Source organism: Aristolochia californica, unplaced genomic scaffold (genome assembly GCF_029961685.1).
Source record: "Aristolochia californica isolate CCGP_79_NKW_82.1479 unplaced genomic scaffold, dmAriCali1.0.hap1 SCAF_11, whole genome shotgun sequence".
In the NCBI taxonomy this organism is placed as follows: Eukaryota; Viridiplantae; Streptophyta; class Magnoliopsida; order Piperales; family Aristolochiaceae; genus Aristolochia; species Aristolochia californica.
In genome coordinates this window covers 444,741-468,288 of record NW_027181782.1, presented here as the reverse complement: position 1 = coordinate 468,288, position 23,548 = coordinate 444,741, and the positions used below count along the sequence as shown (strand labels likewise).

Sequence of the window (23,548 nt, the reverse complement as noted above, 5' to 3'; positions counted from 1 at the left end):
GGGTCGGTTTATTTTAAGTAGGGGGGAGTAAGGGAAGTTTGCCCAAAAACACAATTAAATTATGTAAGTGGTTGAAGAATTTGCTTTGTAATAGAAGAAGTCTCACTTATTCCTTTCTTCAATTGTTTTTCCTTTTGTTTTTCTAAAAAAAATCCATCTAACTCGGCTCGAGATATCTGACTTGAACCCCACATTCAATTTTAGGTTGCCTGAGTTGGGTCAAATCTCTAAGTTTAGAACTCGAACTTTAGGTGAATCAAAGCTGATTGATTCAAGTCTATGAAAAATTTCTTAAAATTCTTCAAAATCCAAGTTAAATTCATGCATACGAAAATATGTGTTAGCCTGTATTGATGACATTTGGGGGACATATCGGTATCATGTATTATACTAGAACCCTTAAATATAATAAAAATCGTGTATTGGATCATATCCCCTTGTCTTGAATTACTTTATAAATAATTTATTTGTTTATTTATTTATTTGCTTCCCATTTTGTATTTCTCATTATCATTTGATATCCACTCTCCAACCAAATGATTTAAATAGTCCTCCTCTTTAAACCTGTTTAGTCAAAAATAATTACATGCACATTAGAACAATTGAATCACATTTACTAGTAAACTAACACCACATTTGTAGACCATACAACCCTGGTTTCAAATACCCCAAAATCAAAAAAATATCGGCCAATACCAATATTTTTGGGCGTATTTTAGGGTTTTACTCGATATTTTAATTTTTTTAAATTATGGTATAGAATTCAGATATGTTAATTTGTATGGACTTTTTACCTCTATTTAATATCTTATTATTTGTAAATTTTATTACTATTTTTAAGTGTAAATATAGGCACAAAAATTAAATTTCCTTTGTAGTGACTACTCAATAAAACCAGGGTTTTTTATTTGAACTCTAAACCTAACTATAAAACATGAAAACGACCAAAATAGAAGAAGGGGATTCGACTCCCCTGGTAAAAAATCTGATACGATTCGTCCAAATTGTGAGTCAACTTGACAAGTTGGATTTTTTTTAATAAAACTAGTTAAAATTTATGTTATAGTAAAAATTTATTAATAAATAATCAGTAAAAATAATTTTTTATCATTTTATTTTTTATATTACCCAAATAGACCCTAAAGTAATTCCATATCGGGCCAAGAATTTATCTTAGCCCGTTTCTCAATGGGCCGGGCCGTAACCCCTAGACCTCGGAGGGTCCACTCTACTTGAGCAGCCGTCCACCTCGAACCGGAAAAGTGTTTCTAATTTTCCATTACTTTCTAAAACCCTAAACCCCACCGAAGCACCCTGTCTTGAAATCTGCAGTTCCCGGTGTAATTCTCAGAAGCTCGAAATCCGCCATGGGCACTTCGTTGTTCTCGATCACTAATCGTCTTCGTAAAACCCTCGGACCGAACTGCACTTATGCTATCAGATGTTACAGGGCTGAGCGAGGACAGGACAGGCTCCATACCAGGCTCAGTCCTCTGGGAGCGCTTAACACCATATTGCCTGAGCTTGATCAGTGGGTCGGATCTGGGAAGAATATTTGCGCAGGAGACCTTTGTTATATCATTCGTGATCTACGGAAGCGCCACCGGTATAGACATGCGTTGCAGGTGATTTGGCTCTCCCTGGACTTTCTTTGTTTGACTGTAGTTTGGAATGGATATCTGGTGAGTCAGGAAGCTAATGGACTTTGGTGGATTGTTTGTTGTATGGATGTCGGTGGATGTGATTACTCTGATAGGGAAGGCTTTTTTTTTTTTGGCATCTTCGATGGTTTGTTTTCGTTTTATGTGCTTCAATTTGCTTTTTATTCAACTTTTTTTTCATTTCTTATTCTTTTATGCCCACTCTGTGGCGTGGCGAAACTTGGTAAGTCAACTTAAAGTGAATGCAGCCAAACCGAGAGAGAAACCCTTCCATATTATTTTATGTTGTTTCTAAGGGAACCTTGACGATTAGAGAAAGCATCTAGAGAGTTCTGGAAAAGAAGCTAGTCTTATTAGCAGCTTTTCGAATAAGGCTTTTGATAAATTTGACAATAATTAGGGTTCAGGTTTGTCTGTCTGTGACTGGGAGGAATTATTTTCAGATTTCATGTATTATGCTACAGAGTTGCTATAACTGCTCTTGCTATAACATGGAGTTTTTTTTATTTTGATGGTGCCATATGCATCATCCTCTCCTAGATACTTCTATGTTGTTGTTATAGTCTTGTAATTGAACAGAGATTTATTTGGGTTGTAAGATTTAGGTATCTGGTGCAGATTGGTTCACCAATTTCTATTATGGGAAAACACTCGGGAGATGAAGTCTGGACAAGCATTATTTGCAGGAAATGCAACTTTCTGTGGGGTAATTGTTACTAGAAAAAGAGGAATATCATGAATCCTGCAGTTCTGTTTGTTGTTCTATGAAACTATGATACTACTCTAATTTGGAATGGCAGTTTCCATTTTCCGAGGTGGCGTTTGTTGCACGCACTGAGAACTCTAGCCTTGAAAGAAATGAGGGAGAAAAATATTTGAAATTGTTAAAATACTTTTCTGAAAGAGATTCACCAAACATTCTATGGTAAAACTTTCTAAAAAAATAAAAATTTTATAGTAAAAGATGTCCAAATATTGAATTAAAAAAAAAAGATGTCCTAATTTATGGGTTCAGCTAAACTACTCAGAGTAGCTGCAACAAAAACACTACTTCTAAGTGGCTAATGAATGTGCCAGGAATGTAAACATGGTTTGCCATGTTGGCATCCAGTTCATATCAGGTACCATGAGTTCAAGTTGGTCAGCACACCTGTTTTAGGCTCTGATATTACAGCATGTCTTAGTGATAGGGCAAACCCTGATATGAAGTGCTGATTCTGTTCCATAATTGTGGAATTACATGGGAATTTATGTGGGATCTAGAAGGTATGGGAAGGAACAAGCTGCTTGTCTTGTAATTGTTTTTCGTCATAAATTTACTGAGATTTTGGGTAAATTTTACAAATGCTAGCAACTTTGCAATTTGGTTAAGTATTATCCCATGACATTTTATTCCAATTGTTTCATGTGTATGTTAAGAGTGTGAAGGGCTGTTATTGCTGCATTCAGTCTATCTGTAATTAAACCTGAAAACAATTAAACATTTCAAGCTTGCAGGTTTTTCATATTTCATGGATTATATGATATATGAATGGTGCCATTGGTAGAGTTTCTTTGAAATTCAGGATTTCTCTTCTAATGTAGTCCATATCTGGTCTCATGTTCCTCAGTCTGCTAATGAGTTGGATGACTCTTTAGCTAAAGCAGGAGTTTTCCTTAAATCTTTCATCGTAGGGGATCCCCCTCTTTGATGTATTTTCTTGCATTTGGGTTTTGTTAATAAATCGTATCTTTCTAAAAAAAAATGATATATGAATGGCTTTTCAATGCAGGCTACTGAGTGGATGTGCTCCAAAGACATTTATAAAATAACTCCAAGTGAACATGCCTTGAGGTTGGATCTGATTGGTGAGGTCCATGGGTCAGGGTCTGCAGAAACCTACTTCAATAGTCTGGAGGAGAAGGACAAAAATGAAAAAACTTATTGTGCTCTGTTGAACTGTTATGTCCGAGAAAAATTAACTGACAAATCCCTCGCTCAGATGCAGAAGATGAAACAGTTAGGCTTTGCTTCAACTTCTGTACCATATGATAACATTATGTGCCTCTATAATAAAACAGGCCAGTATGAAAAGGTACCCGAAGTGCTTGCCGATATGAAGAACGGTCAAGTTGTACCTTACAATTTCAGCTATAGAATCTGCATAAATTCTTATGGTGAAAGATCTGATATAGAAGGGATGGAGAAGGTTTTAGAGGAGATGAAAGCTCAGGATCATATCACCATGGATTGGAACACATATGCTGCTGTAGCAAACATATACCTAAAAGCTGGTCTTACTGATAAGGCTACTTCAACCGTTAAAAAAACAGAAAGGATGGTGCGTAAAGAATCACAAAGAGATGGCTATAACCGTTTGATTTCAATGTACGGTTCTCTTGGAAATAAATCTGCAGTGAATCGGATGTGGAAGCATCTCAAGTCTTCATGTAAGAAGATTATTAACAAGGAATACATGACCATGCTTGGCTTGTTAGTAAAACTTAATGAGCTTGAGAAGGCTGAATCTCTGTTGAAAGATTGGGAAACTTGTGGGAACGACTTCGATTTCCGGATACCAAACATTCTTCTTAGTGCATACTGTCAAAAGGGTATGTTGCAGAAAGCAGAATCCATGCTGGAAAATTATGAAAAGAAAGAAAGGGTTCCCAGATCGAGCTCTTATTTAATTTTGGCAGAGGCTTTTGAAAAGAATGGTGAGACAGGAAAGGCATCAGAGTACAGGAAGAAGGCAGAAGAAACAAATGAGACGAAGGAGGAAGCTTAAGCCGAGGATTAGAATGCTCTTGGTTGCTTGAAAGATGAATGGAGATCATATCTTAGAAGGGGAATGAACACAACATTGAAGAGTGGAAGTCTTCGAGAGTTTTCTGAACAGATGTTTTCTACAGGCAGGAAATGTATCAGTGGATCTTGAAGATATGCTTTGTATCATTTTTTGTGCACCATATGGCAGCTTAACCTGTGTAGCTTTCTGTATTTTTCACTTGGAAAAACCAAATGACCAACTTCAATTTCTATGTTCAAAAAGCCAAAAGTGACTGATTTTTTCATTTTCATTTGATTACTTTTTTTTCTTGTGACTTTTTCTTATGTACTGTTAGTGTCTTTTCCAGGAAAGGCTAGAAAGGCATTTGTAGTGGAAATACATTTTTAGGAACCATTAGTGCCTTATGTTTTCTGGAAAAAAATTTTTAGCTAGAAATTCTTATTAGGAAAATCATATAATTTTTCAGGTAAAATTTTCCAGCCAAGATGGGCCGGAAAACCTTATGGAAATTTTTTGAATAAGTATTTGATAATTGATGATGTAATACTTTCAGCACAAGGCAATGTTTTATGGCAATTTTGTATTTAAAAATTTATTTTATTGAAAATTTATCAGATAAGTATGATAATGTATGAGATTTATTATTAATTTTCATTTATTTTCCTCGAAAAGGTACCAACAGGTCTATTTAATTTTCTGTGGAAAATTTTAAAATATTTCATATAATTGCCTAGTAAATGAAAGTTTCTTGGAAATGTGTATCCTAGGAAAAAACATTTCTAGTTTTTCCTGGGATATAAAATTCTAACTAGGGGCACTAACGAAACCTTTATTACTAAGAAATATTATGTTAGTTACAGATGTGATTCCTGATCTTCTTAAGGGTGAGTTCATTTGGTAAACATGATGTGTTATTGTTTAATGATAGATAAATCATAAGTCTCATAGCTTGAAACTAATTTTATAACTACAAGTATGACCCAAATAACTCCATTGGTGAGAACACCATTATGTCCATTGAGTCCCACTGGGACCCACCACATTGTTGTTATTATTTATTTTTATAATTTTTTTTCTTGATTTTACATATTTGTTGTAGATTTATTCAGTTATAAATTTTATCCGTTTTTTAATTTAGAATTTGTGGATAACACAAATCTGTGAATATATGTATGGACCTGCTAAAACTATTGGTGACACTAGGATGGATACTTTCAATTGTTGATCATTTGATTTTTTTCAGGAAAAGTTGGTGTTCATAGGTGGTTGGTTATCACCAAAGATCCATCATCCATTCCTGATGCAGTGGCTAAAGCTGGTCTGATGCTACAATTAGGTAGGTCTGTTTTGTGTGTTCATACTTGTTCTGCCTATGGTCATGAAATGTTTGCTCTCTTTCTTCCTTGTTATGCAAAAAGTTTTGCTCACTTTGGATGGTTTTTGAACTCTTACTTGACACTTGAAATCATTGGTTGTTTTAATATATAAAAGAGACTCCTTTGGTAATATGTTAATATACTCCTTTGGTTTAATGTTGGATGAATTTACTTATATATTTTCGAATGTACAGAAAGTTTCAGTTAATAATATAAGTTTTACAAGAATAGGAGGACAGAGGCCTGCTAAAATTTCCTTGGAATTAGTATGAAGTACGCCAGTTTGTGCTTAGATCTTTGATAGTTTGCATGTAGGTAAATGACTGTTTTGCCTTGAGGAGCAAAACATCTGCAATAATATTAAAAATTTGATGTGGCCAATTTTTCTACATATATCACCAGATTTTACAATAGAGATTATAGATCTATTGTGCTCTGACGGAGGGCAGTTTTTGTCTTTTCCTGCTTTGATCGATTGGCGCCTCTTGGAAATAGCAACCTAAAAATCATGAGTTGTAGTGTGGATTATTTTCTCCCTTTTGTTTATCTAATTACCCTTCTGATATTCTGTGCCGATTTTGCCTCTAGAGAAAGCTATGAATGGTCACAGGGTTCTATTCCTCTGTTGCAGAACTTGGCTTAGTTAGGAGGCATACACTGATGGATGGCCTTTTGAGGGGATTATGGCAGAAAGTCAGATCCATCATCCCCCAAGCAGCCTTGGACATCTCCAGTCTCCTATTTTGTTTCTTTGTTGTTTTAACCTGATTGATGCCTCTTGCATAACTGGAAGTGGTAGAAAGCAATCCCACTTGCATTTAGTTCAGACGGAGGCGCGTATTAAGGCTGAGGTACAATCGGCGGACCTTCCTCCAGAATCGTTTGAGGGTAAGAAACAATTTACTTTATCAACACCTTTCCTAAATAGTTCCGAAACTTGATTTTTTTTATTTCTTTTCATAAAAACAATCCCCTAAAAGAAGGGTGATTTAGATTTTTGGATTTGGATGTTATTTGAATCTGGGTATTATCCGACTGATTGGATTCAGATATCCAAATTCAGACAATTCTTTGGATATTCTGATTTTGGATATCTAAATATTTGTGAGTGGACCAGATCTGGATTTTCAATATCCGGACAAATCTGGTAGTTTACAGCCCTACAATCCTCGTTGGATGAATTTTCTGTGCTATTGTGTTCATTTTTTTATGGATGCTCTTATTTGTTTATTTCTTGTGTGGATGCCTGTGATGAGTGCACTAGAGTTCATATATGCATATCATTTAGGTGGGGTTTGGGCCATGAGATCATCCGACTAGTTCATGATTGACAGGAGGATGCCTATCACCAACCATTGTCAATTTTTTACTGGATACGTATTGTGTTACAATCCCCCCAACAAATTATTTATGAAAAGCTGTATGTGGAAGACTTTATCAAAAAAAAAAAAAAAAAAAAAGAAAAAAAAGATGTGTGTGGAAGAGGTAAGAAAAGAGTGAACATGTGGCCATGGTGATGAAAGCTATTTCATGTCTGCACCCAAGCAAATCTGGCACTCAATTACTGGGTACAAAGTCCACTTGGTGCTTGTGACTTGTCTAGTTGAATTCATTTTGGAATGTACAGAAAGTTTCAGTTTATGATATAAGGTTTACAAGAATAGGAGGATAGCGACTTACTAAAATTTCCTTGGAATTAGTATGAAGTCTAGTGGTTTGTGCTTAGATCTTTGATAGTATGCATGTAGGTAAATGACTAGTTTGCCCTGTGGATAAAAAACCTACAAAATAATAAAATTTGACCTGGCCAATTTTTTCACATATATCACTAGATTTTTACAGTTTAGATTATAGATCTATTGTACTCTGACGTAAGGCAGTTTTTTTTCTTGTGTGATTGATTGGCGCCTCTGGGAGAGCTGCAACCTGAAAATCATGAGTTGTAATGCAGATTAATTTCTCCTTTTGTTTATCTAATTTCCCTTCTGATTTTCATTGCCAACTTTGCCTCTAGAGAAAGCTATGAATGGTCACAGGGTTCTATTCCTCTGTTGCAGAACATGGCTTAGTTAGGTGGCATACACTGATAGAAGGCCTTTTGAGGGGAATATGGCAGAAAGTCGGATCCATTATCCCCAAGCAGCCTTGGACATCTCCTTTCTTCTATTTTGTTTTCTTCATGGTTTTAACCTGATTGACTCCTCTTGAATAACCAAAACTGGTTGAAAACCATCCCATCACAATCGTTTGAGTGGAAGGAGCTATTTCTTTATCAGCACCTTTCCTAGATAGTTCCAGGAACTTGGGAATTTTTTACTTCTCGTCATAAAAAAAATAAAAAATAAAAAATAAAAATGCCAAAGAGGATTTTTTCAGTTTTTGGATTTGGATGTTATCTGATTTTAGGCATTATCCGACGGATTGGATTGGTCATCAAGATTCAGTTAATTCTTTGGATATTCCAATTTTGAATTTCTAGATTTTTACCAGCGGATTGGATCCAGAATTTCAATAACCAGACTAAGTCTGAAACATTTACAGCCCTACAATCCTCATTGGATGAACTTTCTGTGCTATTGTGTTCATTTTTATGTGGATGCTCTTATTTGTTAGTTTCTTGGGTGCATGCCTGTGATGAATGCACTAAGAATTCATATATGCATATCATTTAAGTGGGTTTGGACCATGAGAACATCCAACAAGGTACTAGTTCACAAGAGGAGGCCTATCAGTCTTCAAAATCTTATTGGATAGAATCCCTCTAACAAATTGTTTATGAAAAGTTCAGTGAATAAGGGGTTAAAAAAATGAGAATCCGTGGCCATGGTAATAAAAGCAGTTTCATGTCTGCACCCAAGCAAATGTGGCACTCAATCACTGGGTACTAAGTCCACTGTGGGTGCTTGTGACTTGCATAGTTGAATTCATTTTGGAAGGTGCAAAAGTTTTCAGTTAATAATATGAGGTTTACAAGAATAAGATGACAGGGGCCCGCTAAAATTTTATTTGAATTAGTATGAAGTCTATTGGTCTTATATTTTTAATAGTCTGCATGTGGGTAAATGACTTTTTTGCCTAAGGAGCAAAACATCTGCAAAAATATTACAAAATTTATGTAGCTAATTTTTTCTACTTATATGACTAGATTTTTGCAGTAAAGGTTATAGATCTACTGTACTCTGAGGTAAGGCAGTTTTTTTCTTTTTCTTTTTCCTACCTCTTGGAAAACTGTAACCTGAAAATCATGTGTCTTTATGTGGCTTATTTATCCCTTTTCGTTATCTAATTTTCCTTCTGATTTTTTGCGCCGATTTTGCCTCTAGAGAAAGCTATGCATGGTCGCAGGGTTCTATTCCTTTGTTGCAGATCTTGTCTTAGTTAGGAGGTATACACTGACAAAAGGCCTTTTGAAGGGATTATGGCAGAAAGTCAGATCCGTCATCCCCCAAGTAGCCTTGGCATCTCTTGTCTTCTATTTTGTTTTCTTTATGGTTTTAACTTGACTAACGTCTATTGATTAATAGGAAGTGGTAGAAAACAATCCTATTTGCATTCGGTTCAGACGGAGGCCCATATTTAGGTGGAGGTACAATTGACAGACCTCCATCTGGAGTTGTTTGAGGGGAAGGAGCTATTTCTTTATCAGCACCTTTCTGAGAGAGTTTCAGAAACTATAAATTGTTTACATCTCCCCCAAAAGAAGGGTGCTTTAGGTTTTTTGGAGAATCTTGGGTATTAATGACGGATTAGATTCGGATATCCAAATTCAGATGATTCTTTGGATATTTGGATTTCAGATATCTGAATATTTGTGAACATACTTGATCCAGAGCTTTGATATCCGGTACATTTACAGCCCTACAATCCTTGTTGGATGAATTTGCTGTGCTATTTTGTTCATTGTTGTGTGGATGTTCTTATTTGTTAGTTACTTGTATCATGTCTATGACGAATGCCCTCAGAGTTCATATATGCATATCATTTAAGTGGGTTTGGGCCATGAGATCACCCAACATTTTACTGGTTCATTGACAAGAGGATGCCTATCACTGACCATTGTCTTCAAAAGCTTATTGGATAGGTATTGTTATACAATCCCCCTTACAAATTGTTTATGAAAAGCTCAATGAAAAGAGGTAAAAAAAGCTGAAAACGTGTGGCCATGGTAATGAAAGTAATTCTACGTCTGCACCCAAGCAAATTTGGCACTCAATTACTGGGTACGTAGTCCACTTTGGTGCTTGTGACTTGCCTGGCTGAATTCTTTTTGAAATGTGCACAAAATTTCAGTTAATATATAAGGTTTACAAGAATAGGAGGATAAAGGCCTCCTAAAATTTCATTGGAATTAGTATGAAGTCTACCAGTTTGTGCTTTAGATCTTTGATAGTTTCCATGTAGTTAAATGATTATTTTAACCTTAGGAGTAAAACATCCACAAAGATATTACAAATTTGACCTGGTCAATTTTTCCAAATATATCACTAGATTTTTACTGTAGACGTTAGAGATTTACTGTTCTCCAATATAAGGTAGTTTTTTTTCCTCGATTAACTGATTTGCACCTCTTGGAACTGAAAATTATGAGTCGTAATTCGGATTATTTTCTCCCTTTTTTAATCTAATTTCCTTTCTGATTTTGTGTTGACTTTTCGTGTAGAGAAAGCTATGTATGGTCTCGTGATTCTATTCCTCTGTTGCTGAAAATGTCTTAATTAGGACTCATACACAGCTGAAAGTCTTTTGAGGGGATTATTTCAGAAAGTCAGGTACATCATACCCCAAGCAGCCTTGGACGTCTCTCATTTTCTATTTTATTTTCTTTGTGGTTTTAACCTGATTGCCGCTTCTTGAATAACCGGATGTGGTAGAAAACCATTCCATCTGCATTTGGTTCAGACGGAGGCGCAGATTAAAGCGGAGGTACGATCGATGGACCTCCATTTGGAATCTTTTGAAGGGAAGATGCAATTTCTTTGTCAGCAACTTTCCTAGATAGTTCCGGAAACTTGAATTTTTTTACTTGTTTTCATTAAAAAAAAAATCCTCCAAATGAAGGTTGGTTTAGGTTTTTAGATTTGGATGTTATTTGAATCTGGTTATTAGCCAATGGATTGAATTCAGTTATCAAAATTCAGATAATTCTTTGGATATTTGGATTTTGGATCTTTGAATATTTGTTTGCGGACTGGATCTGGAATTGCAATATCCAGATCAAGTCCGATACGTTTACAGCCCTATAGTTATTGGATGAATTTTCTGTGTTATTGTGTTCTTTTTTGTGTGATGCTCTAATTTGTTAGTTATGCTTTTGATGGATGCACTTAGAGTTCATATATGCATATCATTTAAGTAGGGTGTGAGCCATGAGAACATCCAATATCATACTAGTTCATTGTTGACAAGAGAGTGCCTATCACTGACCATTTTCTTCAGAATTTTATTGGATAGGTATTGTGATACAATAGCCCTAAACCCCCCCTAAACCCTAAACTCTGAACTCTAAAGCTCATTGGAGAAGAGGTAAAAAAGGTGAGAACATGTGGCCACGGTAATGAAAGCAAATCTGGCACTCAATTACTGGGTACAAAGCCCACTTTGGGTGCTTGTGACTTGCCTAGTTGAATTCATTTTGCAATATCCAAAAAATTTCAGTTAATAGTATAAGGTTTACAGGAAGATAGTCGCCTGCAGAAATTTCTATAGAATTAGTATGAAGTCTGCCTTTAGATCTTTGATAGTCTGCATGTTGGTAAATGACTGTTTTGCCCAGAAGAGCAAAAACATCTGAAAAATATTAAAAAATTGACATGGCCAATTTTTTCACTTACATAACTAGATTTTTGCACTAGAGACTATAGATCTACTGTACTCTGATGTATGACAATTTTTTTCTTTTTTTTCCTGCTTGATCAATTGGTGCCTTTGGGTAGATCACAGCCTGAAACTCATGAGACGTAATGAGGATTATTTTCTTCCTTTGTTTATCTAATTTCCCTTCTAATTTTCTCTGCCAACTTTACCTCCAGAGAAAGCTATGAATGGTCACAAGGTTCTATTCCTCTGTTGCAAAACATGGCTTAGTTAGGAGGTATACACTGATGGAAGGCCTTTTGAGGGGATTATGGCAGATAGTCAGATCCATTGTCCTCTAAGCAACCTTGGACATCATCTGTTTCATATTTTGTTTTCTTCGTTGTTTTAACCTGGTTGATGCCTCTTGAATAACTGGAAGTGGTAGAAGACAATCTCATTTGCATTCGGTTCAGATGGAGGAACATATTATTACGGAGGTACGATTGACTGACCTTCCTTTGGAATCATTTGAGAGGGAGCGATTTTTCTATTAGCACCTTTTCTTGATAGTTCCAAAAACTTGAATTTTTTACTTTTCTTTGTTAAAAAAATCTGTTTTAGGTTTTTGGATTTGCATGTTATCCGAATTTGGGTATTTATCCGATGGATTGGATTGGAATATCCAAATTTAGATAATTCTTTGGATAATCAGATTATGGTAGTCTGGATATTCGTGAATGGACTGGATCTGGGATTTCAATATCTGGACAAAGTCTTGGACATTTAAGCTCTACAATCGTCTTTGGATGAATTTGCTGTGCTATTATGTTCATTGTTGTGTGGATGATCTAATTCGTTGGTTTTGTGTGCATGCCTGTGATGATTGCACTTGGGGTTCACATATTCATATCATTTAAGTGGGGTTTGGGCGTGAGATCATCTAACATTATACCCGTTATTTGGTTGTCTGCAAGCAGACAAATGACTGTGGCCAATTTTTTCGCTTATATCACTAGATTTTTGTAGTAGAGATTATAGATGTACTGTACTCTGACATAAGGCAGTTTTTTTTCTTTCTTTTCCTGCTTGATTGATTAGTGCCTTTGGGAAGACTGCAACCTGGAAATCATGAGTCATAATGCGGTATTTTCTCTATTTTATTTATCGAATTTCCCTTCTGAATTTTTTGGCCGACTTTGCCTCTAGAGAAAGCTATGAATGGTCACAGTGTTCTATTTCTCTGTTGCAGAGCATGGCTTAGTTAAGAGGCATACACTGATGGAAAGCCTTTTGAGGGGATTATGGCAGAAAGTCAGATCCATTATCCCCCTAGCAGCTTTAGACATCACTCGCCTTCTATTTTGTTTTTTACGTGATTTTAACGTTATTAACGCTTCTTGAATAACCGGAAGTAGTAAAAAACAATCCCATCTACATTCGGTTCAGACGGAAGCGCAGATTAAGGCGGAGTTACGATTGACGGATCTCCCTCCGCAATCCTTTGAACGGAAGGAGCAATTTCTTTATCAGCTTCTTTCCTAGATAGCTCCGGAAATTTGAATTTTTTTAATTCTATTCGTCTTAAGAAAAAGGAATCCCCTGAAAGAAGGGTGGTTTAGGTTTTTTGATTCAGATGTTATTCGAATCTTGGTATTATTTGAGGGATTGGATTTGGATATCCAAATCCAAATAATTCTTTGGGTATTTGGATTTTGGTTATCTGGATATTTGTGAATGGTCCAGATCCGGACCAAATCCAGTACGTATACAGGATTACATTCCTCATTGGCTGAATTTGCTGTGCTATTGTGTTCATTTTTGTGTATAATGGTCTTATTTGTTAGTTTCTTGTGTGCATTCCTGTGATGAATGCAGTTGGAGTTAATATATGGATATCATTTAAGTGGGGTTTGGGATCATGAGAGCATCCAACAATATACCAGTCCATTATTGACAAGAGGAGGCCTAACACCAACCAAGTCTTCAATTTTTTATTGGATAGGTAGTATTATACAATTCCCCTAACAAATTGTTTATGAAAAGCTCAGTGGAAAAAAGGTAAACAAAGTGAGAATTAAAGGAGTTTCATGTCTGCACCCATGCAAATCTGCCACTCAACTACTGGGTACTTTGTCCACTTTTGGGTGCTTGTGACTTGCCTTGGTTAATTCATTTTGGAATGTGCAAAAAGTTTCAGTTTATAACATAGAGTTTACAAGAATATGAGGACAGAGGCCTTCTAAAATTTCCTTGAACTTAGTATGAAATATGCCAGTTTGTGCTTAGAATCTTTGATAGTCTGCATGGAGGTAAATGACTATTGTGGCCTAGGCAGCAAAACATCTGCCAAAATATTACAAATTTGACCTGGGCAATTTTTCCACATATACAACTAGATCTCAAGCACTTGCATAACATTAATATATATCACACGGACAAAATGAAACTCTAATTTTTTATGTAAAAGTAACAGAATGATGTTCTGGAATTAGTTATGTTTCTTCTTTAAATGGTCTCGATATGTGAGAAGTAGTCTACCCTACTAATGGTATCATGGTCATAGTCTATTTGGCCCGTCTCTGCAGATGCACAGCATCATTGTGTTGAGTGGAAAGCAGTGTCTGAGCTCTTTGTCTCTGTTAAAAACGTTTTGATTGTGCTGCCTACAATTTGAGTTTTTCTTTTCAAATATCTTGCTCTGGAGCTGCATCTCTGCACATCTCATAGAAGTCATTCAACTAGATTTGCTGTTGGTTTGGATTGAATCTCCCAGTTGTTGAGAGAAGCGGTTGAGATATTGTGGGTTCGGAAATCTCACTGCAATCTTGTATGGAGTTCTACATTGTAGCCTCATGCAGCTGAAAATTTATGAACTCTTTGAATGTTTTCTCTAGCTTTCATTTTGACAATACCAATCTTTTTTGGTAATTTGCTCATATTAGTATCTACTTTGTCCAGTGATATTTTTTAAAGAAAAAATTGTTAATTAGTCTGTATTGGCTAAAACTTTGTTTCAGTTTTGTGGATGGAAGTGCAAAGTCATATGAATTATCTCTTGCTTATGACCACTATCACCATCAAAACTTGAGCCTCCCTTGGTTCTTCAAGAATTTGTCAACCATTTCAAGCATGAAAAAATTAATATAGGAGGGAGGACTGTGCAATTGGAAATTAAGGCAGGTAAAGGTCTTTTAGTTTCACTATCTTTTGTCACCAAGTTTATCCTCAGAATGCTTCTTCTTAAATGCATATTGAGCATGCAAAATCCTTCTCTCCTGAATACAACTAAGTCCTGTATAAGCAAATGAACAGATTTGAAGGTAAATAAGACCAAAACAGATTTCTTGAGGAGAAGAAAACCTTTTCATTAATTTGATACTTGTGTACAATTACAAGAACTAATCACGATAGAGAATACAATAGATTACAGGAAACACTAGTCTTTCCATGTGTATTATGTACAAATTAATACGGGTTCAGTTATGCTCATCAGAGAGGGCACCACCACCTGAAACAATTCAAAAGATTGGTCACATGCCCATCAAACAAACTTTAAATTTCCTCCTGGAGAAAAAGGAAAACATTAAAATTAATCACACAAGACCATTCCAAATGAAAAAAAATATTTGATGTAATTAAAGGGCTTAGAGATATTTTCTTTATAAGTGCCTTGAGGTGTAATATGTATAATTAGCTGTGTGGAGTTGTATACCACTTGTATTGTTTTTGTTAAAAAGTATAGTTTTACATACATTAGTGAGTATAAAGATTTTGTATTTATAAGTTGGAAAAAAATATTTCTTAAGTGGTTAGTCATTTTGGGATAGGGTCTTCGACCTAATTTAACATGGTATTAGAACAAAGTTCTTATATGTGGGCATCCATCCAAAATTATCTACGTACCTATATATGAAGAGGAGTGTTAAAAGATAGTTTCATATATATTAGTGAGTATAAAGATCTTGTATTTATTAGTTGGGAGAAAAGGTTTCTTAAGTGGCTAGTTATTTTGGTTTCTATTTCATTGAGAAATTTTGTGGTATCCAATCTGAAAAACGTGGGTTTGGATTTGTAATTTCACCCCATGGTTTGGGGATTGGGCAAGAAAAAAATCCGTCGGAGTTCGGGTCGGGACAGGTTTTTAAAATTTGACCTGAACCCAACTCATATATGAAACAGATATAAAATGGGGTTTAGACGGGTTGGGGATGGGGTTACAAGCATGGTGATCGGTTCGGGTTCGGGTTTGATAAATCCGTGTTTTTTTTACGGGTAGGGGATTAGGTTCGAGTTAGGATTTTGGTAAATCCGACCCTTATCGAACTCCGATCAGACCCACCATACTGGTGGCAACTATGGTTAATTGTCCAAATCGTTAAACCCTACTAGGAGCCTAAACCCCTCTTGGCTTCCTTTGAGAACTTGTCCGGAAGCCTGGACAGGACGAAGGCAGCTACAGAATCCCCCAGAAACCCCAAATGTCTTCTTCTCTTTTCTCGACCATGAATCGTCTCCGCAGAACTCTCCAGTGGAGCGGTTTCTCTCCCACTAGATTATACGCGTCCAAGCGAGGCGGTCAGAATACTCTCTATGCCAAACTCAGTCCTCTGGGGAACCCGAACATCAGCCTTGTTCCTGAGCTTGATAGATGGGCGTATAAAGGGACGAAAGTTAGCACGGCGGAGCTGAATCGAATCATTCGGGATCTACGAATGCGCCGTCGCTATAAGCAGGCTTTAGAGGTGCAGTTTTTTTTTTTTTTTTTCTCTACTTTTGAACATAATCTCTCATTACTCTCTTGTTGATTCTCTGCGGTGTTTGGTCATTATAGCAGATGTTATGTGCCTTCTTTAATCGAATCTGTTTCTATTTTATTATTCCCCTTGGTAGCGGGAAATATTGAATGAAACACTGGTTGGGAGGGGAGGTTGTTGATTAGTTGGTTTTCTGTATTGAGTTCAATGGGAGGACTGAAAATGAAAACGGTGCAGCTTATCTTTCTCAAAATTGAGCACTGCAACCGCACTTCTCGCTCTTCTCGTTGTTGATGAGTGCTCTATGGAAGGAACACGAGTCCTGAAGAACAGTTTTCTGGATATTCGGAGTATGTCACGAAAGTTTTACTTGGATTGTGGTACTAACACAGCAAAACAAGTCGTTCTGTCTCTCTGTTGAAAAATTTGTTTGGCTGATACTTTAGGAGAATAAGCGGTAAAGAGAGTAATTCTGTGACAGGCTGGTTAAAGCATATGCCAGAGTAGCCGAGTCAATTGTGCACATTGAAATTCTTTTATGTCTATAAGCCTTCATGAAACCAATAAAGGGTCTAGCTATAGAGTAGATAATGGGAAAGACACCCCCCTGTCATTGCACTTGATCTGTACATTTGAGAGGTAATCTTATATGTGGCTGGCTCTCTTTGGATGCAGGTCTCTGAGTGGATGGGTGTCAAATGCAGTCTAAGATCAAGTGATCATGCTGTGCAATTGGATCTGATTGGTAGAGTCCATGGATTGGATTCTGCAGAAACGTACTTCAATAATTTGAACGAGAAGGACCTAAATGAGAAGACCTATGGAGCGTTATTGAACTGTTATGTAAGAGAAAAATTAACTGAAAGATCTCTTTCTCATATGCAAAAAATGAAAGAGTTGGGTTTTGCCTCATCGGCTTTACCCTATAATGATCTCATGTGCCTCTACACTAATACAGGTCAGTATGAGAGGATACCCGAATTGCTGGCCGAGATGAAGGAAAACAAGGTTGTGCCTGACAATTTCAGCTACAGAATTTGCATTAATTCTTATGGTGAAAGATCTGATATTGAAGGGATGGAAAAAGTTTTGGAAGAAATGGAGGGTCAAGCACATATAGTTATGGATTGGAACACTTACGCTGCTGTGGCAAATGCATACCGAAAAGCTGGTCTAACTGATAAGGCTGTTTCAGCCCTGAAGGAATCAGAAAAGAAGCTGGAAGGAGAAACCAAGGCAGAAGGTTATAACTTTTTGATTACACTGCATGGCTCTCTTGGAAACAAATTGGAGGTGGAGAGGCTATGGAAGTGTAAAAAGGCATCTAAGAAAGTGATCAACAAGGATTACATTTCAATGCTAGGCGCTTTGGTAAAACTTAATGAGTTTGAAGATGCAAAATCTTTGTTGAAGGAGTGGGAGACTTGTGCAAACAATTTCGATTTCCGAGTGCCAAATGTTCTCCTCATTGGGTATTGTCAAAGGGGCATGCTGGAGAAGGCTGAGGCCATGCTTGAAGAGATCATGAAGAAAGGAAAAGTTCCAATACCTAATAGTTTTGGGATCTTAGCTGCTGCATTTGTAGAGAAGGGTGACATGGGAAAGGCCTTTGAGTATATGAAGAAGGCGATATCGTCATACCCCGGAAATGAAGGCTGGAGGCCTACACCTACAGTGATAAAGAAACTATTGCAATGGTTGGGAGAGGAAGGTAGGGTTGAAGAGGTTGAGGGTTTTGTTGGGTTGCTATCTGCTGTAATCCCAATGGACAGAGGCATGTATCATACCCTGATCAAGGCAAATATTAGAGAGGGGAAAGAGTATAAAGAGATTTTGGAGAGCATGGAGGCCAATAATATAAAGCCTGATGAGGTGACCAAAGAGATTTTGGGATCAAGGCATGAGTAAGTGCCTACTGCTTACTGGTAATATATATGGATGAGCTCTGCTGTGGGTACACACCCTGCATGGCTGGTTCACTAAACCTTACTGACCTGTGATTATCATTCCATAGTTTTTCCTGTATGGCCTTAAATGGATCGAATTTTCCTGGAGGCTAACAGGGCCTGTATTGGGTTCATATCGGTTTTCTTTCCCCCAATATTTCTCAGGTACCCCTATGGTGAATCTTGGTCATTTCAACTGATATGCAGTAAATTCTATGCATTGTTCAAGTCGATGTGTTTGACTAGTTGGTTAATTGGCTAAAGCTTGTTGGCAATGGGAAGTTTCGGATGATTTGTTGATAACAGTGGTTTTGGAGGTAATCATCTATCAGATTCTATTTTTCCTTGCCTAAAACCTTCACAAATACTATAAAATTTCAACCAGATGAATAAATTTGCTTGACAATAATCATGATTCATGAGTAGCCACCTATAAGGTGATACAATGATATCTTAATACCAAGTTTTAAGAAAAAAAATTTGAAACAAGTTTTAAGATATTATTCATATCTTATCTAAATAAAATTAAAAAAAATGTAGCTCATTTATGAACATAAATGAAAATTTAATTGCAACTTGAATGATATTATATCTTATTTTAAGAAATAATATATTAATCTTTTTACTTTAATTCACAAAAAAATGTTCTTCCAACTTGAATAATTACCAATTTTAATTCCATTTAAAAGATACCCAAGTGTGTAGGGGTGGCATGGATAGTAAATAAAGACAATTTTTATAGATATAGGATAAAATTGTAATTATGCAAGTTAGTGTTTGTCCTCTTATATCTTTTTTCTTTTGTAGCATGTAACTTTAATGGCATTGGGTATTAGGGTTTAGGCTCATAACTTCTCTTTATTTTCCAATCTTATTTTTCTCCTTAGAGAAATAATTTGATAGAATTTGAACTCTGTGATCTGGCCAAACTATTTGAGTATGAACCCTCGCAGTTTGATAGTAGAGATTTATTTATTATGCTTATTTTCATTTTAGAACAGAGAAAAATGAATGAGAATGATCATTAATTGGTTATTTGGGTAGCTCTTTAAAGAATCCATGGTGTCATCTCCAATCCTGATTTATTGATCCAGCTCTTCAAGAGGAGCCTCTTCTTCGATTGCAGCTCTCCAGTCTCTGCTGTAACAGTAACAACATGACAACGAGATTGATGAACCAAAACAACGAAGCTGAGCAGCTTCTGGCTTCGAGCAGAACTGTTGAGTGGAAACTGTGAAACATTAAAAGAGAATCAAACTGTCGAACTGTTTTTAGAGAAGAAAAAAGGGCTGAGAGAGAGGATGGAGGACGATGACAGAAGGCCCCTCTACCAAAGAGATCGAACCAAACCAGAATGTAAACGGTACTAACAGAGATCGAAATGGTAAAGAGAACACGATGAAGTAAACTTACCCGGTGAAGAAAGAAATCAAACTTGCAGCAAACAGAGAAGGAAATGAGACATTTTTAAGGGATTTTGCTTTCGCAACGGATTCGTTTTCCATTCCTCTAAAACTACATGTACCATCAGAATCACTCAAATCCGCAGTCCAAGGAAGGTTAATGATTGAATGAACGAAACGCGATTCGTTTTTCATTCCGTCTTCTACAATCAATGAAATCAGTGGATAATCAAACTAATCAACGAGGCAGCTTTTCAAAACTTCAATGTGTCCGGATTTTCATAGTGTGGAAGTTTTTCAATGACAAACTTTTCTGTTAGACGCATAGAGAGGCCATCCAAGTAAACAAATAAAGACTAAAACCCTCTCGTGTCCGGAAGCTTGCGGAGAGCAAAGGCATTAGCAGACTCCCTCGTGTCTCCCTCTCTCTTCTCGACAATGAATCGTCTCCAACAGACCTTCCAGTGGAGCCGTTTCTCTGCGGTTAGACCATACGCGTCGAGGCGACGTGTTCAGAACACTCTCTACAACCAACTCTCTCCTCTAGGGAACCCGAACATCAGCCTCGTTCCTGAGCTCGATAGACGGGCGGATAAAGGGGAGATAGTTAGCAGGGGGGAGCTTACTTGGATCATTCGAGATCTACGAATGCGCCGTCGGTATACGCAGGCGTTAGAGGTGCATTTTTTTTCCTTCCGTTTGAACAAATCCTTCATTACTTATTGAGTTCAGTCATTACAACAGATGTCATGCATCATCTTGAACCGAATCTATTTCGATTTGACTATTCCCCCTGGTCGTGGGAGAGGTTGAATGAACCTATGTAATGGCATTGGTACAGATTCATTTTTGGAAGTGGTTGATTTCGTTCCACTGATTAGAAGTTGTTGAGTAGTTGGTTTTCTGTGCTGAATTCAACGATGGACTGAAAATGATGACGGTCTCTGAAAATTGAGGACTGCAACCACTCCTTCTCTTCGTTGATGAGTGCTTTTGACTGTGGCAGGAACATGATTCCTGAAGAACAGTTTCTGGGTTTTAGGTATATATCTCGAAAGTTCACCTGGACTATGGTAGTAACAGAATGAAACAACGGTTTATTTTCTTCTTTCCAAAATGTTGTGTGGCTGATACTTTAGGAGAATAAGTGAGAATGAGAGTAATTCTTAAAACAAATGTCAGAGTAGCCGAGTAAATTGAAACCTGAAAACAACTTTTGGAGAGTTAAGCTCATGCTGAATTCCCTTCTTATTGTGCACACTGTAAATCTTTTTATGTCTATGGACCTTCATGGAACCGATAATGGATTTGTTATACAGTAAAAGCCTTCTGTATTTGTATTTGATTTTACATTTTGGTGGTATAGTTGTATGCGGCTTGCTCTTTGGATGCAGGTCTCCGAGTGGATGGGCGTCAATTGCAGTCTAAAATCAACTGATCGTGCCGTGCAATTGGATCTGATTGGCAGAGTTCGTGGATTGGAGTCTGTAGAAACCTACTTCAATAATTTGAACGAAAATGACCTAAATCAGAAGACTTACAAAGCGCTGTTGGACTGTTATGTAAGAGAAAAATTAACTGAGAGATCTCTTTCTCATATGCAGAAAATGATAGAGTTGGGTTTTGGTTCATCGGCTTCACCTTATAATGAACTCATGGGCCTCTATGCTAATACAGGTCAGTATGAGAAGATCCCCGAATTGCTGGCTCAGATGAAGGAAAACAAGGTGGTGCCTGACACTTTCAGCTACAGAATCTGCATTAATTCTTATGGTAAAAGATCTGATGTTGAAGGGATGGAGAAAATTTTAGAAGAAGTGGAGGGTCAAGCTCACTTAATGGATTGGAACTTTTACGCTGATGTAGCAAATGTGTACATAAAAGCTGGTCTAACTGATAAGGCTGTTTCAGCCCTGAAGAAATCAGAAGAGAAGCTGAAAGGAAGATCCAAGGCAGAAGGTTATAACATTTTGATTACACTGAATGGCTCTCTTGGAAACAAATTGGAGGTGGACAGGCTATGGAAGTGTAGAAAGGCACGTATGAAAGTGATTAACAAGGATTACATTTCAATGCTAGGTGCTTTGGTAGAACTTAACGAGTTTGAAGATGCAAAATCTTTGTTGAAGGAGTGGGAGACTTGTACAAACAATTTCGATTTCCGAGTGCCAAATGTGCTCCTCATTGGGTATTGTCAAAAGGGCATGCTGGAGAAGGCTGAGGCCATGCTTGAAGAGATCATGAAGAAAGGAAAAGTTCCAATACCTAATAGTTTCGGGATTTTAGCTGCTGCATTTGGAGAGAAGGATGACATGGGAAAGGCCTTTGAGTATATGAAGAAGGCGATATCGTCATACCCCGGAAATGAAGGCTGGAGGCCTAGGCCTACAGTGATTAAGAAACTATTGCGATGGTTGGGAGAGGAAGGGAGGGTTGAAGAGGTTGAGGGTTTTGTTGGGTTGCTATCTGCTGTAATCCCAATGGACAGAGGCATGTATCATACCCTGATCAAGGCAAATATTAGAGAGGGGAAAGAGTATAAAGAGATTTTGGAGAGCATGGAGATTAATAATATAAAGCCTGACAAGGTGACCAAAGAGATTTTGGGATCATGGCATGAGTAAGTGCCTACTGCTTACTGGTAATATAAATGGATGAGTTCTGCTGTGGGTACACACCCTGCATGGCTAGTTCACTAAACCTTACTGACCTGTGATTATCATTCCATAGTTTTTCCTGTATGGCCTTAAATGGATCGAATTTGGTGTCTGGATAATGAAAATGCTTGGGAATTTTTAGAGATGGTTTGAAGTGGTTCTTGTCCTTCTATCAAAAGTTTGTCTATGCTTGCTAGATTTTCCACAGGCCTGTAACAGTGCCTTATTGTCCATCTCTTCTCTCATACACTAGTCATTCTTATTGTGACAGGTTAATGAATTAAAAGGAATGAATAGTAAAATATGGTAGGAAGGCATTTGTTATTAAGAATGGATTATGAAAGCATATACTGGTATGGATATACTCTTCAGGAAACAGAGAGGTGCTTTGTAATTTACTTCGGATTTCTGATTTCATCTAAATCCCAAGAAGTTGCAAATGACAGTTGACATAGTTGTACAAAAGAAAGTGTAACTGACATAACTAATAGCCTTGATAACCTCTTAATAGAGGAGTCTTGTTCTTGTTTGAGAAACCGTTTTGCTTGTATATAGTATTGATGTATTGGTGTACTTTTTTCAATGCATGGCAAAAGTCTTGATTATTATCATAATGTAAAGGCATCTTCTAACTTCATACATGTGGGACATGTGGAGTTTTAAAGCACATGATGAGTCGGGCTTTGTGGCCAGTTTAGCGTTTTACATTTCTTTTCTTTCTATGAAGTCGATCTTTATGTCTTCATTTTTTCTTCAATTTTGCATCCCTGTCGTTTGTTTATCTTCTTTCCCTTTTTCAGTATTTTCCTTGTTTGTTACAGTGATTTGTCGATAAGATGATTCTGGTGACTCAAGTGAGAAGGGAATAATGATATAAGAGGGGAAGAGGGAGAAATTCATAGAGCAGAGGAGAGATGAAATGGGACTCGTGGGAGAAGATGAGGGAGAGGTAAAAGAAAGAATATGTTAATAAAGAAATTTTCATAATGACATGCCAATGTTCATAAATGATTATGAACCGGACCTAAAGACCATATGAATGAGTAAATGCCAAGTCGTTGAACTGTTACAACGAATCACGTCTCATGTTATATATATTATTTGTTCTTACATCTATTGAATGTCCATTCTTATTTCTATCAACTGATATGGATGTCCTGACAGTTTGTTTGTTACTCTGTTCA

At 36.9% G+C, this 23,548-nt stretch overlaps 3 protein-coding genes and 2 non-coding genes across 5 annotated transcripts; all 5 read left to right on the top strand.

Moving 5' to 3' along the window:
* Positions 1 to 1,279: 1,279 nt before the first annotated feature.
* LOC137944420 (pentatricopeptide repeat-containing protein At4g21705, mitochondrial-like) lies at positions 1,280 to 4,788 on the top strand. The gene is made up of 2 exons (XM_068790100.1): positions 1,280 to 1,625; positions 3,434 to 4,788. The coding sequence occupies exons 1-2, from the start codon at positions 1,368 to 1,370 to the stop codon at positions 4,427 to 4,429; spliced, it is 1,254 nt and encodes a 417-aa protein (XP_068646201.1). The 5' UTR covers positions 1,280 to 1,367; the 3' UTR covers positions 4,430 to 4,788.
* Positions 4,789 to 6,440: 1,652 nt separating this feature from the next.
* On the top strand, positions 6,441 to 6,538 carry LOC137945076 (small nucleolar RNA U19). The gene has a single exon (XR_011110896.1). It is a non-coding gene; the product is annotated as a small nucleolar RNA U19 (small nucleolar RNA).
* A 6,455-nt stretch (positions 6,539 to 12,993) lies between these two features.
* LOC137945078 (small nucleolar RNA snoR138) lies at positions 12,994 to 13,162 on the top strand. Its single transcript, XR_011110898.1, has one exon. It is a non-coding gene; the product is annotated as a small nucleolar RNA snoR138 (small nucleolar RNA).
* Positions 13,163 to 16,015: 2,853 nt separating this feature from the next.
* On the top strand, positions 16,016 to 18,607 carry LOC137944292 (pentatricopeptide repeat-containing protein At4g21705, mitochondrial-like). Its single transcript, XM_068789935.1, has 2 exons — positions 16,016 to 16,346; positions 17,034 to 18,607. Exons 1-2 carry the CDS (start codon positions 16,083 to 16,085, stop codon positions 18,264 to 18,266), a joined length of 1,497 nt encoding a protein of 498 aa, XP_068646036.1. The 5' UTR covers positions 16,016 to 16,082; the 3' UTR covers positions 18,267 to 18,607.
* A 1,496-nt stretch (positions 18,608 to 20,103) lies between these two features.
* On the top strand, positions 20,104 to 23,347 carry LOC137944287 (pentatricopeptide repeat-containing protein At4g21705, mitochondrial-like). The gene is made up of 3 exons (XM_068789930.1): positions 20,104 to 20,385; positions 21,102 to 22,327; positions 23,186 to 23,347. The coding sequence occupies exons 1-3, from the start codon at positions 20,146 to 20,148 to the stop codon at positions 23,202 to 23,204; spliced, it is 1,485 nt and encodes a 494-aa protein (XP_068646031.1). The 5' UTR covers positions 20,104 to 20,145; the 3' UTR covers positions 23,205 to 23,347.
* The last annotated feature ends 201 nt before the right edge of the window (positions 23,348 to 23,548 follow it).